The sequence below is a fragment of the Mesoplodon mirus genome, assembly GCF_964341445.2.
Source record: "Mesoplodon mirus genome assembly, chromosome: 5".
Classification (NCBI taxonomy): domain Eukaryota; kingdom Metazoa; phylum Chordata; class Mammalia; order Artiodactyla; family Ziphiidae; genus Mesoplodon; species Mesoplodon mirus.
In genome coordinates, this window is record NC_138980.1 from 65675833 (window position 1) to 65693835 (window position 18003).

Consider the following 18003-nt stretch of genomic DNA (forward strand, 5'->3'; position numbering starts at 1 on the left):
TTTTTTAAGGAATAAATCTGTTTCTAATGATGCACCAAGGAAAGCAAGGGAGACTGGTTTCTTCCTTTTTAAGACAAGAGATGTTTACTTTTGTATGTAAAGGCAACAGTTAGTGGGCATTAAATGGGAACAAGACAAGAATCTGGGGAATGCAAGGATATAGGGCTTTGGAATCTAGAGACCAGAGTTCCATACCCAGCTTGCCCTTATTCATGTGACCTCAGTGATTTACTCCACCTGTCTGGGCTTCAGTTTCTTCACTAATGCAGTGAAGAGGTGGAATAGATTTGAGGGCTTTTGCAGGGATTGGTATTTTAGGAGAGCAGCCCCAGATTATGGTATTTGTTCGTAGGAGATATAATGACTAAGTCTTAGGCTCTACCTTGAAGGAACGTAGTCTGGAAATGGCTAGAGGAGGCAATCAAAAGAGAGTTGTAATCCACTTCTAGCGCTGTGAGACAGTCAAGTACCTATTTCTATATACACACAAGGAGAGGTACCCATCCAATTAGAGGAGGTATCATCCTGTAGGGCCTGTTGGAGCTAGCCTTGAAAGCAGAATCTAGTCTGAGGGAAGCAGCAGCCTAGAGAAAGTCTGGGGTTGTGAGACAGCAAGATCTATTTATGGGCCTGCAACTAGTTAGGATGCCCAGAAGATAGAGTTTGAAATGGAGGGTTTGTTGAGAGATGAGTCAAGGGAGAGAAGCCAGAAGTGTCATATGCCATGCTAAGGAATTTGGATGTTAACCTGAGGGCAGTAGGGAACTATTGCAGGGTTTTAAATGGGAAATAACATGGACAGCTTGGCATTTTAGAACGACTACTCTTGGATATAGTATATAGAATGGATATTGTGTTGGGCAGATGGGATTGAAGGCAAGGAGATCAGTTAGGAGGCTATTACAGTAAATCAAACAGGAGATCATAATAGCGTGAACTTCAATAGTGGGGATGGAGGGAAGAGAAATAAGAGTCTGCAGACAGAAAGAACAAGTTGCTGGTTTGTTCTTTAACTTAACCTGCAGCTGAGATTGATTCATTAGACCCAGGTTTTGTTACCTACGTTATATCCATCCCAGAATTGTTTGGGTTGTTGCTTGGTTCTGAGGGAACATTTTGAGTTTGGAGGACAAGGTTCTGGAAGCACTTGCTGTAGGAGCAAATAAGTTTAACCTTGGCAATGGCAACCTAACTATAAACATTCATCCTTTTTGTGGCTTGTTTCACCTCTGTGTGTCAGGTGACTTAGGGTGGTGACAAAAGGAACTGTGAGTCTCCTTGGGTGTTGCTGTCTCTGCTTCATCATCCTTGTGCCTTTGCTGCCCTTCTCCTTTACTTTGTGTAAACAGCACACACAAAGTAACTTTAGATTCCATTGACACTGAGCAAGGATCGTATGGTTTCGGGTGAGTGATTAGCATTCCATCAGTAGAAGGTTGCCCTCCTCTGGACCGTGGAGGGCAAAGTTAAGATTCACAGTTCACACTGGATTTAACCGAACTCTGACATGGGGCACATGAACATAAGGACATAGATTTTTCTCGTCTGTGAAAAGGTTGGTAAAGTAGCTTTGTGGCAGTGTCAGAAATAGTTTTTCATTAGTTGAGAAAGGTTCATCAAGAGGCATTTACTATACTCTTCTAAGGACATTAGCAAAAATAGATATGGTTTAAAACTAAGTATTAGAATGAAGAATTCCTGCTTTCCTGGAATACCTGCTCGTTCAGATTTTTTTGGGTAAAGTGTAGCACATATACAGAAGAGAATATAAAACATACAGAATAATTATAAACAGAACATCCATGTAACCATCATCCATATCGAGAAATAGAATATTATTGTAAGCACCCCTGAAGCCCCCTGTCCCCTTCTGCAGTCATTACTCTTCCACCCACTTCAGGTAACCACTGTTTTGCCATTTGTGGTAATCATTCGCTTTATAATTGTACATCCTAAATAATATAATTTAGTCTTGCATGTTTTTAATCTCAGTGTAAAAGAAATAATACATTCACTTTTATGTTTGTGAGTAGCTATAAGTTCATTCACTTGCTTTGTGTAATTGTTTTCCACTCTACCATTATATGAGTTTATCCATTCTATTCTTGATAGCTATTTGGATTGTTCTCTGTTTTATTGATGGATATTACAGTGTTGCTGTGAACATTCTTGTTATACACAACCTGCTACATATGTGCAAGTTTCTGAAGGGTAGATTTATAGGAACTGATATGTTGAGTTGTAATATATCTGCATATTTTAACTTTACTAGATCTTGCCATACTGTTTTCCAAAGTGGCCATAGCAATTTACATTCACACCAACAGTGTGTGAGAGCTCCCGCTGCTCTGTGACTAGACAGACATACATGAAAATTTTTGCCAGTCTTGAGTGTGAAATGGTATCTCGTTGTGGTTTTAGTTTGCATTTCCTTGTTTACTAATGCAGTTGAACACATTTCATAGGTTTATCGGTCATCCCATTTAGAGTTTTTTCAGTTCTCCACCTTTTTTTCCCCAAAGGGTTATTATATTTTAGTGACCTTAAAACTCCTTCCCCTTACCTAAGGGAATGTGCTAAGGAATAGTCTGGCAGAAATCTAGCATGTGGGAAGGAGCCTAGATCCTTTCAACTTATTTTCTCCTCATTTTTTTCCCCAACCCATCTGGTATTTGGGAGGTTTCCTGGCATTTCACTGATCTCTCTTCCCTTTCTTCTCCTTCGTTCTTCCTGTTCCTAGACTCTGAAGCGGCTCATGGCAGATGAGGTAAGGAAATTTTGTTCAGCATGTGCATGGCTCATTTCCCACACTATGATATTTACCAGTTGCAATAACTTTGACTTTCTATAACTTATAAACGTGATATGGGTTCTATTCTCAGATCATCCTAAAGCTTTTTCCTAACTCTTTGCTCTGTTTGACCCATTGCATGCATATCCCTGGTACATTCATTGGCTTCCAAGTTTAGGCATGTTCTTTAAACTCCAAGCTGACTTGCTGTCTGGATGCCACTCTTATCATTTGAAGCCCCAGAATGCTTGCAGATATTTACTGTTATTTTCAATCAGGTAGTGCCGATAAGCTGCAGCTTATCGGTAGCTCTTTTTGAATTGAACGCTTGTCCTTGCGGTTTGAGGAGTGGTTCATAAGCATTTGGTTGACAGAGAGATGACATATATACCCCTGAAGTAGATTATATTCTTTGCAAAGGGGATTTTGGAGAATATGTACTGAACTTTTGCTGCTTACATAACACAAGTGCTATGGAGCGTACAGAAGAAAGAAAAAGGAATGGTTCCTGGTTTTAAGGCATTTCCTTGTTTCTTGTATATGACTTATATCTATTAAAATCTATGGTCATACTTACCTCTTGAAGGGAGTGATCCTCTGAGGGCCTGGCCATATTTATTATTGGATAGCTAGAGGGAAACAAAAGGCATTTTACTGAGCACTCTGCACATGAGGTGCTTTCAGTTCTGTGCTGCTAGAGGGCTTAGAAATGACAGGGGAGCTAAAGAGCAAAGTTTTCTCTTTTTAGAGACTTTCCAATTCTTAATACTTCATTCCTCTTATCTTTGGATGAAGGTGAGAGTACAGAGTCTGTGTAGTAAATTAGGTACAAGGAAGACTGGTTTCTCTTTTTCATGTCAGAAGAGCCTTGAACTGGCCACAAACCAGAGGAGCCATGCATGTATAAGAGGTTAGAAGCTATTTGATGTGTGCTTTGTTGTGTAAACGAAAATGGATCACTGCTAATACTTTTTTTTCTTTCTCAGTTGGAGAGATTTACCAGCATGAGAATTAAGAAGGAGAAAGAAAAGCCTAATGCTGCTCATAGAAATTCTTCTGCATCATATGGGGATGATCCCACAGCACAGTCATTGCAGGATGTTTCAGATGAGCAAGTTCTAGTACTCTTTGAACAGATGCTGGTAAGTTTCCCACCCAAAAGCATTGCTTCTTCTTGAAAATGCTTTTACGAGCATGATGGGCCCTTTTTTGTGTAGAGTCCCCCTTAACTATCCTTTAATTACAAAAAATTCTAGGCTTAACAGAGAACTTCTTAATAGCAGTCCCATTAATGAAGGGACTACATATACAAGCGCCAGTCTGTAAGATTGGAATCTGTGAATTAGGCTTGGAAATATCTGATCACTGACCACCTTGTTAATGTCCTTCAGCCCAGCAACACTTTAGCCACAAAGATATAAAATGAGTGGGCCAGCTCTTGTGGTAGTGTGATGACCACCTTTGGGTTAGCCAGAGTAGATAAAGTTTTAAAACATTCACAACAAAATCTATACAAAGAAGAAGCTGAGTGACTTCCCTGGTGGCGCGGGGAATCCGCCTGCCAACGCAGGGGACACGGGTTCGATCCCTGGTCTGGGAAGATCCCACATGCTGCCAAGCAACTAAGCCTGTGCGCCACAACTACTGAGCCTGCGCTCTAGAGCCCGTGAGCCACAACTACTGAGCCCACGTACCACAACTACTGACGCCCGTGAGCCTAGAGCCCGTGCTCCGCAACAAGAGAAGCCACTGCAATGAGAAGCCTGCGCACCGCAACGAAGAGTAGCCTGCCGCTCGCCACAACTAGAGAAAGCTCGCGCGCAGCAATGAAGACCCAAGGCGGCCAAAAATAAATAAATAAAAGGAAGGAAGGGGAGGGAGGGAGGGAAAGAAGAAGCTGAGGAATGGAAAGGCATCGTTTGCCCGAGATCTTCTACTTAGTGGTGAATCTGGAAAGAGAATTCTGATGTTACAATCACTAGAAGACCTTTAAAGGTTGGGGCTGAGGTCAGTTCAATAATGAGCTGTGCATGGATGTGACTGACTTTGCTGTCTTCAGTGAGGACCATTGCGTGGGGAGGACACTGAGTGAATGTCCACTAGTGCTAAGTCTTGGAAAGTTTTGAGTACGTGCTTATAAGGTTTCATCAGACCTATATATATATATATATATATTTTTTTTTTTGCTGTACGCGGGCCTCTCACTGTTGTGGCCTCTCCCGTTGCGGAGCACAGGCTCCGGACGCACAGGCTCAGCGGCCATGGCTCACGGGCCCAGCCGCTCCGCGGCATATGGGATCCTCCCAGACCGGGGCACGAACCCGTATCCCCTGCATCGGCAGGCGGACTCTCAACCACTGCGCCACCAGGGAGGCCCAATCAGACCTATATATTAACTTGGATTTATGATCTCAGATTCAACTAGAGATTAGTGGCAGGCCTAACTTAATTAAAAGCATGTGCTTAAAACCCGTAAAACTGAGGCCTGGTACCTGTGGTAGTCACCACTCAACCAGTACTACTATTATTACTTTTCCTTGAAGCTTTCAGTTTGTCTCATAATAATCCAAGTATGTTAAGAGTCCAAGAGTATGATCTATCAAGACAGTCTCTTGGCCTTGGATTGCAAATTTAAATGTCTTTAGGGCCAAGGGAGGAAGCGTAAATAAGTTAAGCAGGCTACATAGAAAGTGATAAAAAGGAGAAGGGACTGCAGTAAAATGAAGGACTTTTGGCATTTTTGATAAACTCCAACCACAATTCAGTCCCAGTAGGTTTTGTAGCATTCCAGTTGGGAATGCTAGCCCAGTAGTGCCAGATATTTCTGTTTTTCAAAAGAAACCAGAAATCTCTATTTTTTAAAAAAAACAAAAATCATGGCCAGCATTCAGATTTCCCAAATTAGGTCATTTTTAAAATAACAATTTGTTTGTTCAAATCACAGTTCCAGGTAAGGTCCATTGTGATATTCTACTAAGTTTCATTTGAACTATAGGTTTTCCTCCCTCTCTTTAATCCTTGCTCTTGTTATAAAAAATTTGTTGAAGAAACTGTTTGACCTGTAGAGTTTTCCATAATCTTAAATTTGCTGATTGCATCCCTTGGTGCTGTAAATTCATATTTTTATATGAAGTCTCTCAAATTTAAAATGTTGAGCTAGCCAGACAAAACATACTTTATCTTTGGGTCTGATTCAACCTGAGGGCCAGTATTTTGCAACTTCTTTGTTCAACTTATCTGTAAAAGGAGGAAGAAAGCACCAGGAATTGAGTCAGAAAGAAGTCAAATTATTACTGTGACAACTTGGTGGTGGTGATTCCTTCACACATCACACACATACACAAACACACACATGGGGAAGAAATTGAATATATCCTTTTTTTTCTCCTAGACTTTCCCCGTTTCAAATAATATTCTGGACTTTTTAAGGTTAAACTTATGCTCACAGAAATAGGAGGCTCAGACACATGGTTATATATGTAACAGGGTCAAGCAGAGCCTTTCCCCCAATAACACACTCCAGGTTATGTCTGTTGAGGGAATTTGTCACAGTTTCCAGTTCTTTCTTCATGGGAAAGGAGTTTGTACAGGGACTTAGTTAACCAGGGGTAATGGGTGTTTAGGCCCTAGAATGGTGCAGATTTTGCTGGTGTTTGCATGATGCCAGTCATCCAGTGCTTCAGTCTGAAGAGATTATTAAGGTCCATCCTAAGTGCAGAAAATACTATGTTTGCTTTTCTTTCAATAATGCAAAATAAGTTTTCCCTCTATATTGAGAGTCCACTTTTGTTAGGGAAAAATTTAGTGTATGTGTATAAAAATGTCTGTTGGGATTTATAATAAAATGTTAACCATATTTATCCCTAAGGAATTCCCATCATCTATAATGGATTAAGTCTCTAAGGATCAGGAAAATTTATTTATTCAATAAGCATTTAGTGTGTTCATCTCTTTACTAAGTATACTAAACATTAAACACTGAAAACTTGTAAGGAATTCAAGGCAATTTTCCCCCCTTTTTTCCTCCCGTTTCTAGTTGGATATGAACCTGAACGAGGAAAAACAGCAACCTTTGAGGGAGAAGGACATTATCATCAAGAGAGAGATGGTGTCCCAGTACTTGCACACCTCCAAGGCTGTGAGTCCTGGGACAGGTACCCATGACGTGGGAGACTGTGCCCTTATCTTGGACCTGTTTGTTTTGCTACTTTAATAGAACATTTCATGTCCACATCAGTTCTATTTCATTCTTTTATATAAACCTACTCATTTTTTACTCTCATTTGAGTTACTTTTCTACATACTTTTGCCTGATTCTATCTTCATGAAGTATGTATGGGTAATGGGAAGGAAATTCTGAGTCTCACATAGTTTGGTGGTATGTATAATGGGTGTTTGCCCTCATATTGTTTAAACTGTATTAACTAATTCTGGTCCAATTTATGACTGAGTCCAGTGTTTACTAATCTCTGTATGCTCCTTTCCAGGGCATGAGTCAAAAGGAGAGCTCTAGGTCAGCCATGATGTACATTCAGGAGCTGAGGTCGGGCTTGCGGGATATGCCTCTGCTCAGCTGCCTGGAGTCCCTTCGTGTCTCCCTCAACAACAACCCTGTCAGGTGAGGATTCTGAGGTAGTAACAGGAGTGAGAGCCCAATGTTGGAGCTCACTGGTGGGGATTAGAGATCAAAGGAGTCAGGGAAGTATGAGAATGTTTTGGATTGGGAGTAAAGAGTTGCCAGGATACACTTTATTTTGGTGGATATTTATTGATTTGATTTGATATTGCATCATCTTTGTCTCTTCCTTACAGTTGGGTGCAAACATTTGGTGCTGAGGGCCTGGCTTCCTTATTGGACATCCTTAAACGACTTCATGATGAGAAAGAGGAGACTGCTGGGTGAGGACTTCCGAGTCTTGGCATCTTCTAGGTGGAGGGTAGTAGAGGACTTGGCTGTTTGCTCTAAAGGAGAGAATGGCAGTTAAATGGAAAGTTATGGACTAGGATATTATGCTGTTAGCTGAGAATGGGGTTTATCATAGGGGTGACTGGAGAATGAAGGATGATTATAGGTACAGAGAAAGGAGGAACTTAAATTTCACAGTGAATAACACAAGATACATACCACATAAGATTGTGAGTCTCTCAGCACAGGTTCTTATCCAGTCTGGAAATAGGGTCTGATTTAGTCTAAAGCTCTCCTGTGATCTGGTCTGGGTCATATCTCATTTGGAAGTCTTATAATACACTTGATCAGTTTGGGACTAGCTTTATGATAGTCTTCAGGATTGGAATAATTCTGGGGATACCTTGCACTGTCTTAGGTTAGGCTACCTTGAAGCCAGCCTGACCCAAAATGATTTCTCTACTTCCTGGGATCTTTCCAAAACAAAACACAGGACCTCTACCTCCTGAACGTACAGACTTGAAACCTCTGACGCAGTGAGGCAAGCAGTGATAGGTGGGATGTTATCCTGATAGAATTTAGCCCTTAGGAGCCTACAGGGAGTTAAAGGGAAGATTTTAATGTAATACTGAATTCTTGGTTTATGAGAGAATTACCAATGGTTCTTTCTTCAGCTACCTCTTTTTGCCCGTGTTTTAGGGTAGAGTGCTGTGTGCTAGACTTTACTCAGCTGCTAGTTGGGAGTGTTCCTAAGACCCTTGTTTACAAGATTGAAAAGTCAAATGGGGAGGGGTGTAGAATGAAGGGACTTCACTGATTATGTCTTCTACATGCAGAAGCTACGATAGCCGTAACAAGCATGAGATCATCCGCTGCTTGAAAGCTTTTATGAACAACAAGGTAAGATATTTCCCATTCTCATTCAACCCCCATCGTGACCACTGTTTTTTCTCTTCTGTTGGCAAACTCAAAAAAGGACCTAGGAATATGAGGTTCAAGGCTTCTAGCTTTTCCTTTTAGTACCATAACTTTTTGATCGCCACATACACATACTTTTATGGATCTTTTCCCTCAGTTGTAATGTCTGTTTCAGAGGATATGCTTAATTTTCTTCTTCTGTTTATACTTTTTTTTCCTAATTCTTAAATTTCCTGACCTGTAGTTATTATTTTTGGAAGGTTTACTTTATTTTCTGCTTATTTGTTGTTGTTTTTTCCCCAGTCTATTCCTACTGTATCTTTTCTTCCTTCCTTCCTTCCTTTTTCTTTCTCTCTTTCTTTCTCTTTCTCGCTCTCTCTTTCTCTTTTTCTTTTTTTGTCTGTTTAGTATTTAAACTTAGGGAACCTACAGTTATTTGTTCCTGAGTGCAAATCTGTCTTCCTCACTATTTAATTTTGTTATAATTATTCCACTGGCTTAGGGGGAGCATTGAAAAGAAACATAAGAATCAAAGTTTTTATTCTTGGAAGACATAGAATTCTGTTGTGTCTGCTAGAAAATTATTTTGCTCTGCTCATATCTGTTTAGCTATATTGGAAAAAGTTTTCTACCCTATATTAGTTTGCTAGGGTTGCTATAACAAAGTACTACAAACTGGGTGTCTTAAACAACAGAAGTTCATTTATCTCACAGTTCTAGAGGCGATAAGTCCAAGATAAGGTGTTGTTGATAGGGTTGGTTCCTTCTGAAGGCTGTGAGAGAGGGTATGTCCCATGCCTCTTTCCTAGCTTCTGGTGTCTTGCTGGCAATCTTTGACATTCCTTGGCTTGTAGATGCATCACCCCAATCTCTGCTTTTCTGTTCACATGGCGTTCTCCCTTTGTGCAAGTCTGTGTCCAAATTTCCCCTTTTTATAAAGATAACAGTTATATGGGATTAAGGGCCCACCCTACTCTAGTCTGACCTCATGGTAATCTAATTACACCTGCCAATGACACTATTTCCAAATAAGGTTACATTCTGAGGTAATGGGGGTTAGGACTTAAACATACGAATTTTGGGAGGAGCACCATTCAATCCATAAGAACCCGTAAACTTGTCCTTGGTTAGATGCTCTTATCTTTAAGCCTCCCTTTTCTCTTTTTGTCCTACCAGTTTGGAATCAAGACCATGTTGGAGACAGAAGAAGGAATTCTGCTGCTGGTCAGAGCCATGGATCCTGCTGTTCCCAACATGATGATTGATGCAGCTAAGCTGCTTTCTGCTCTTTGTATCCTACCACAGCCAGAAGACATGTATGTGACTGGAATTATTTCTCTTCTCTATTCTTTTTTATCGTCTTCCTTAGTCTAGAGGAATATTAAGTTGCTTGGGTGTCCACTTAGTCTTAAATACTAGGTAAGACTATATTTCTTACATGAACACTGTGTATCTTAATATTTAAGAAAGATTGTTAAGAGATGGAAGCTGTTCTGCATGTACCACTGGTTATCAAAAGTACAGCAGGATCTCCTAGATCTCCATTAATGTCTGTATTGTCTAGGACAAGGGTTTCTTTTTACATTTTTTTAAAATTCAGAAGTAACACAACATCATTTTTAAAATTCAAACAACATAGAAGTATATGAAGTACAATTTAACAACGTCATCCCTTTGGCAAACCCTATTCTGCAGAGGTAACCACTGTTAATGGTGTGGTACAGTCTCATAGATCATTTTCTAGCACAGACAAATATTTACTAAATTCTAACCCACCTGCCACTCCAAAAGATGGTTTCTTAGAATTAAGGAAAGATGGCTTATGCCTATAAAACCAATCTCATGTATAGGATAGATTTTTATTTTTGTGGAGGGGTTTGGTTTAACAAAAGCTAAATCATACCACCATTCTTTTCAACTTGTTTCTTTTTATTTAACAGTAGCTCTTGGACATTCTTCTCTGGCAGTACTTCTAGATCTATCTTATTATCTTTAGTGGCTGTTTAGCATTTCATACTCTGTACGTCCCATAATTTAATGATTCCTTCATTGCTAGACTTTTAGGTAGAATTTCTTTTTTTTTTTTTTTTTTTTTTTGCGGTACGCGGGCCTCTCACTGCTATGGCCTCTCCCGTTGTGGAGCACAGGCTGCGGACGCGCAGGCTCAGAGGCCATGGCTCACGGGCCCAGCCGCTCACGCGGCATGTGGGATCTTCCCAGACCGGGGCACGAACCCACGCCCCCTGCATCGGCAGGCGGACTCTCAACCACTGCACCACCAGGGAAGCCCTAGGTAGAATTTTTTTTTTAGCACATTCTGATCCCTGCTCTAGATGATAAAAAATTTTATTATCAATTCTTGTGCATATATTCTTTGTACATATATTATTTCATATTTATGTGTTTATGTTGGATAGATTTTCTAGAAGTAGGCCAATGTTAATGTGCATTAAAAAATTGGTACTGTTAAATGCCCCTCCGAAAGTTGTACCAACTTATATGCCATAGAACAGGGGTCTTAATTTGGTAAATATAGGTAGGAGTCTGGATTTTAGGGAGTGCATTTTTCTGAAGAGATGGTCCTTAGTTTCCTGCTGATCTGGCCTCTGCTCCAGGTGATGAGAAGAATAATGTGAGAAATCCAGAACATTGATAATGTCTGTTTCCTAACTGATCTACGCCTCTGTATAATATACCTGTTGTGTACCTGTCTGTGTAAGAGCACCCAACCAGTTCTCTCCCTTTCCTTACTCTCTGGCAGGAATGAAAGAGTTTTGGAGGCGATGACAGAAAGAGCTGAAATGGATGAGGTGGAACGTTTCCAGCCACTGCTGGATGGATTAAAAAGTGGGACCTCCATTGCTCTCAAGGCATGTATACCTATGAAACTTGTTCCAAAAGTAGAATTCAAGATAGAAAGACTTAAGTTCATTTGACCTTTTAAGAGAACACATGAGTTGTTACCAATGATATATATTTCAAAGTTCTTTCTGAAGGAAAAATGATTACCCTTTTCTCCAAGAAGGCAGAGAAAGAACTGTTTTCCTCATTATGAGATGGAAAAAAGTCATGGTATTTATTTACAAGCTAGAAAAATCAAGGCCTAGAACAAATTATACCATAGAATCCCTGGAATCCTTTAGACCTCTGAACTCTCCAGACCTGTGTTTAAACCAAGTTATATTGCTATATATAAGGAAGTTATTCTTGTAGTTTTTGTACTGAATCTTCTAGGTTATATTTGGGGGCCTCAGAATGCATGTAAAGAGAATGGAATCTTGATCTCTAGGAGTTAACATTGACACAGCTGCTGAATTTTCTTATTTTAGGTGGGATGCCTACAGCTGATCAATGCTCTCATCACACCAGCTGAAGAACTTGACTTCCGAGTTCACATCCGAAGCGAACTGATGCGCTTGGGGCTGCATCAAGTGTTGCAGGTGAGATGCAACACTTCATTCGAAAGGCTGGGCTGGTTCCTTCCTGCTCTTATAACCCCGTCATCCCTGGGAAGACTTTGGTTTTCAGTTTAAAAACCAGGTTGAGGGAGTGCCCTGGTGGTCTAGTGGTTAGGATTCAGCACTTTCACTGCCGTGGGCCAGGTTCAATCCCTGGTTGGGGAACTGAGATCCCGCAAGCCATGCGGCACGCCAAAATTTAAAAAATTAAATAAAAAAAAAACAGGTTGAAATGTTTGGGTTTTTAACCAGCATAGGACACGTTTGGGTTCCCTGGCCTATACTTTTGCTGTTGACAGGACCTTCGAGAGATTGAAAATGATGATATGAGAGTGCAACTAAATGTGTTCGATGAACAAGGAGAAGAAGATTCCTATGACCTGAAGGGACGGCTGGATGACATTCGAATGGAGATGGAATATCCTTTTACTGATTGGGTTGAAGACACAAGACATTCAGTTGCATTCAGTTGTAGATCCCTGTAAGGAATGGTGTGGAGTTGATGACTTACACGAGGGCATTAGCCCTGTCTTCTTTGTAGATTAGGCAGGTGCCTTTTGATTGCCATTGGATATATTTACATCATTGTGGACCAGAGAAGTTGGGAAGGGTGATCTGAGGGTTGCTCAACATGGAAGCAGCCATCAAAATTAGTATAGACCTCCTGGAACATGATAGCTTAGCTCATTAAGATGTAGAGCTGGTTTTTGGAGAACATAGACAAGTCAGGGAGTGAGGTTGTAATTTGCTCTCTTGTATGTTTCCATGAGACTGACAGGGGGAATAATTTGGTTACCTATTGATACTTGCCACAAGTGACTTTGAGGCAGTTACCTTTTTGTGTCTGTCTACTGCTCGATTTTCAAGCCAAGTACTAGGAGTTTTCTATCTCTGTGTATAGTACCCCCTGACTCACTGGTCCCCTGGCCAAAGAAAGTTTATAGAGCTTAATTTAAAGTTTAGGGCAGGGTTTACAGGAGGAACAGCTGTTAGAATAGAAGTGGCATCTTGCTACTTCTCCCGAGAGTTGGGCAAGCTACCTGTCAAACATAGTCTAAATATATGCTTTCCTTAACCTCTTCTCCTTTTCCACTGACTTCAGTGAAGTCTTCCAGATTCTCTTAAACACAGTGAAGGATTCAAAGGCAGAGCAACACTTCCTCTCCATCCTGCAGCACCTACTCTTAGTCCGAAATGACTATGAGGCCAGGTAAGATGGTATACCTGTGGGAAGTTTTGAATTTGAGCCTAAGTGGAGAGTGCAAACTTCTTAAATTCAAAGATTGTCTGTAGAGAGAAAAGGAAAAGACAAAGACATGGATTAGAGTTCATTTTTAGTTTCAGACATAAAGGGAGTTGCCAGTTGTCCCTTTAATCCAACTGAAAGACATCTCTATGGAAGAGATGAGAGTGTATAAGGTGAACTGCCTCCCTCTTTTGAATGGGGTGGTGGGGCGGAGTGAAGATGATAGCAAAGGGAGGCAGCCATTTAAAGTTGATTCATGTTGGAACATGAGATTTAAGCAGTAGAGTAGAGATTCAGCAATAGTAGTATCCATCACAGGCAGGATCAAGCTCGAATTTTAGATGGAAAAGGATTTGAACTCAGAGGCAGATGGCAAGAAGTTTTGACTATCTGAAGTAGATGGGTTAGCTGATGTGGAAGAGGGGGATTTCTTAGCATGGCAGCCATACTCTGTTAATCTTATGAAAAGGTCTTTTCCAGAACATTTATCCTCAGGTCCTTCTGCTGTCAAAGCAGTTACCTTTCTTGATCCTGAATACCAAAATTATATTTTGGTTTTCCTTTAATAACCTTATTTTGTTTCTTCTGTAGACCGCAGTACTATAAGTTGATTGAAGAATGTATTTCTCAGATAGTTCTGCACAAGAATGGGGCTGATCCTGACTTCAAGTGCCGGCACCTCCAGATTGATATTGAGGGATTGATTGGTAAGCATATTTGTCTGTCTGGTTCCATAAAACATTGCTTCTGTCTTTCATTTTGCATCTTTCTTTCAGTGAAAATTTCAGAGAAGATACTTTTCTAGCCCCCAGTATTCCCATTTTCACCCTTTCTTAGGTGATATAACCAATATCTGTGCTAGGAATATACAGGCCTTGAGTTTATTTCTACATAATTCTAAAAATTTATCCTGTCTCATACACCACCCCACCTTTTGAAGGGACTTCAGCTATTGTCTGCTACTCCTGCTGGTCCCAGAGATTCATAAGTATTACTTGTAGGCATTCTCTGTGCCACCCGGCATGGTGGCCTTACTGCATAACAGGCACTCAGAAATTATATGTTGAACTTAACTGAAAGTTCCATTTCTTTGTCTAGTACAGAACATTAAGAAGGATAAGAAAAATAAACAAAAAGAACAAAGACTGCCCTTTGGTTATGTAGAAGGGCTTAGGCAGTGAGAGGGGAATACGAGAATTGGGAACTTGACTTCCTGACTGTTCGCCTTCTTTTTAGATCAAATGATTGATAAAACAAAGGTGGAGAAATCTGAAGCCAAAGCTACAGAGCTGGAAAAAAAGGTATGTATGAGAGATCAAAAATAATTGGAGTATATCTTTCTTTATCTAAGGATTTTGATTTTTCTGACATGTGAAACAGTTACCTGTGATACATTCAGTGTTCAGCACACAGTAGCAGTTCCTAGGGGAACCGTTTCTGCTGTAGGTTACTCAGTGGAGAAAGTGGTGTGGATGTGATCATGAGGAGCTAGTCAGTCGTGAGTTTGCACAGTTCTTGGGCCCCTGAGCAGGAGGAAAGACAGGTGACACTCTCATATAACATTGACAGCACTTGGGTTTGCTTGGCGACTCAGGCCTTTTATCCATAGAACAACAGGAACTGGAATATGTCTGAATTCTCTTTGATTAAGGACTCCTATTGTTGATAGGTTTTTGATCCTTGAGACTACTAGGATTGTGCACCTTAGCTGTCCTGGTTAAATGTCTTTAAAATCTTAGTTGTTGCTGTTTTTTAAAATAACTCCAAGTATAGATAGACTATGGAGATAATCCCTGGCTTCCCCCTCCTTTAACCTTGATTTTAAGGTTGAAATCATGGTGGCCTTTTTTCCAGGCATCCCTTGGGTCAGTGAGCTCAACAGATCAAGGATTAGCACAAAACAGTAAATTATGGGGAATAACACCCAGCCTTTGCTGAGTTGGAGAGCTTACCGGGAGCCTGATTTCTTCCTCCTCTAGCTGGACTCAGAGTTAACAGCCCGACATGAGCTACAGGTGGAAATGAAAAAGATGGAAAGTGACTTTGAGCAGAAGCTCCAGGATCTTCAGGGAGAAAAGGATGCATTGGATTCTGAAAAGGAAAAAGTTGCCACAGAGAAACAGAACCTGGAAGCAGAAGTGTCTCAGCTCACAGGAGAGGTAATATCTGAACAGGGAAGGCAGAGTGACCTGTAACTGCCGTCAGCAGCCTCAGAGTGAGCTTGCGTTGGAGCAGGACTCTGTCATTTTACTCCCAGGGAGGGTTCAGATACTAATAGGTAATCTAGTTAGATGGCGCATATTTTTAAAATCATAAGCTGTTTTGTTTTGGGAGTAAGTAATACATAAGATGGAAAATTTGGAAAATACAGAACAACACAAAGAATAAATGAGTCACAGTACTACCCAGAAATAAAGATAATAGCCTTCTAATAAATTTAGGAGTAAATACTAAATACACTGTTCTTATATTTGCTATTTTTCTCTTATTTTAGTCCTCTCTGGATAGATTTATGCCCACACACTCTCTCTGCAGTTATAGATATTTATATGATCTGTGATACTTGATAACTTGATCACCTAGGTGGTTATATAATTACCTGTATAACACCTGTATAGCACGTAATTACCTGTATATGTTAATTACGTACCTAGAATATTTGATTTACTTGATCTTTGCATTTTCTTTCTTTTTTTAAAAATTAATTAATTTTATTTTTGGCTGCGTTGGGTCTTTGTTGCTCGCGCAGGCTTTCTCGTTGCAGCGAGCAGGGGCTACTCTTCGTTGCTGTGTGCAGGCTTCTCATTGCGGTGGCTTCTCTTGTTGCAGAGCATGGGCTCTAGGCACGCGGGCTTCAGTAGTTGCAGCACGCAGGCTCAGTAGTTGTGGCTCGCAGGCTCTAGAGGTCAGGCTCAGTAGTTGTGCTGCACAGGCTTAGTTGCTCTGCGGCATGTGGGATCTTCCCGGACCAGGGATTAAACCCATGTCCCCTGCGTTGGCAGGCGGATTCTTAACCACTGCGCCACCAGGGAAGTCCCGATCTTTGCATTTTCTAATCAAAGGGAGAGTTTAACATAAACTTTGAAGTTGCCTTTTTAATGCAAAGCATACTGAACTAGGAACTTGAAGACCTGAATTCTAGTTTTGTCTCTGTCACTAAATAGCTATGTGACTTTAGGTGGAGCCTTTCAACTGTCTGACTCCTTTCACTCTCTTCATGTGTAAAGTGAGAAGTTTGGATTAAGTAACTTCTTAGGTCCTTTCCAGCCCCAGTGGTCCCTGAAGTGGAGTGAGAAGTACTCCCATTGGTGTTATTTCTGTAGGTTGCCAAGCTGTCCAAGGAACTGGAAGATGCCAAGAAAGAAGTGGCTTCGCTCTCCACTGCAGTTACTGCTGCAGCCCCTCCTAGCAGTGCTACTTTTCCCCCTGCCCCTCCTTTACCTGGTGACTCTGGGCCTGTCAGTCCCCCCTCACCCCCTTTACCAGGAGAGGTTAGCACAGCCTCTGCACCCCCTCTTCCTAGGGGTGGGGCCATTCCTCCTCCACCACCTCCTCCTCCTCCTCTGCCTGGGGGTGCCTACATCCCCCCACCCCCTCCTCTGCCTGGGGGTACCTGCATCCCCCCACCTCCCCCTTTGCCTGGGGGTGCCTACATCCCCCCACCCCCCCCTCTGCCTGGGGGTGTCTGCATTCCCCCACCCCCTCCTCTGCCTGGGGGTGTCTGCATCCCCCCACCTCCCCCTTTGCCTGGGGGTGCCTGCATCCCCCCACCCCCCCCTTTGCCTGGGGGTGCCGGCATCCCCCCACCCCCGCCTCTGCCTGGGGGTGCCGGCATCCCCCCACCCCCGCCTCTGCTTGGGGGTGCCGGCATCCCCCCACCTCCTCCTCCCTTGCCTGGAGGACCAGGAATGCTACCTCCCCCTCCCCCTCTTCCTGGTGGAATCCCTCCACCCCCTCCATGTCCTGGAGGCCCTGGTATTCCTCCACCTCTCCCTTTTGGAGTTCCTGCAGCCCCAGTTCTGCCATTTGGATTAACCCCAAAGAAACTTTACAAGCCAGAGGTACAGCTCCGGAGGCCAAACTGGTCCAAGGTGAGAATTTCTGTCCATCTCTTCATCAGTAGATTTTAAGAGACCACTTCAGTTTCCTACTTTGTGTTTTGTGCATGGTTGGGCTTCCCTTTCTTATGGCTCACATCTGTCTGTCTTCAAGTTCCACTCATGTGTATGTTTATTTAGCAGATAATAGGCATATCCTATATGCTGGATATCACTCGGGAGAGTTCTTCGAGCCCTATACTCTGCTACAAAACCTAAACTTATCCTTAAGTTAATGTTTTTGCCCTTTTCTCTGAGGATATGAGTGCCATGGGATACCACACTGTTTGATATTAGTCATTTCACCAATCCGCAAGGTACTGATAAATTTTGCTGATCCAAAAGTCATGGATTTATGGATACAACTCCCTACCACTCCCACCCACCCCTACCCCCGGTAAATAAGTTACACAGGATATGTTTGCATGGCACAGTATGTGTTTGAGAGCGCTGTGATTCTGCCTCAGCCTTTTGCTTCTGGAAACCAAGTTAAAATAAAGGAGCCTAGGGATTTGTTCATAAAATGAACAAATTTGGTACAGTTCACCACCCTGATGGGAAAAGTGTAAGGTAGAGCAAGGGAAGAT

At 41.7% G+C, this 18003-nt stretch overlaps 1 protein-coding gene across 1 annotated transcript in view; it reads left to right on the top strand.

The window, feature by feature from the left end:
* The window catches only part of DIAPH1 (diaphanous related formin 1), a 97469-nt gene that overhangs the window by 24462 nt on the left and 55004 nt on the right, over positions 1 to 18003 (top strand). Inside the window, exons 2-16 of the mRNA XM_082622313.1 lie at positions 2741 to 2767; positions 3778 to 3933; positions 6828 to 6929; positions 7279 to 7409; positions 7604 to 7690; positions 8534 to 8597; positions 9792 to 9931; positions 11377 to 11485; positions 11945 to 12055; positions 12373 to 12491; positions 13167 to 13283; positions 13911 to 14026; positions 14556 to 14620; positions 15299 to 15478; positions 16643 to 17410. Coding sequence (XP_082478439.1) covers positions 2741 to 2767; positions 3778 to 3933; positions 6828 to 6929; positions 7279 to 7409; positions 7604 to 7690; positions 8534 to 8597; positions 9792 to 9931; positions 11377 to 11485; positions 11945 to 12055; positions 12373 to 12491; positions 13167 to 13283; positions 13911 to 14026; positions 14556 to 14620; positions 15299 to 15478; positions 16643 to 17410 — 2292 coding nt within the window. The remainder of the gene's footprint in view (positions 1 to 2740; positions 2768 to 3777; positions 3934 to 6827; positions 6930 to 7278; positions 7410 to 7603; positions 7691 to 8533; positions 8598 to 9791; positions 9932 to 11376; positions 11486 to 11944; positions 12056 to 12372; positions 12492 to 13166; positions 13284 to 13910; positions 14027 to 14555; positions 14621 to 15298; positions 15479 to 16642; positions 17411 to 18003) is intronic.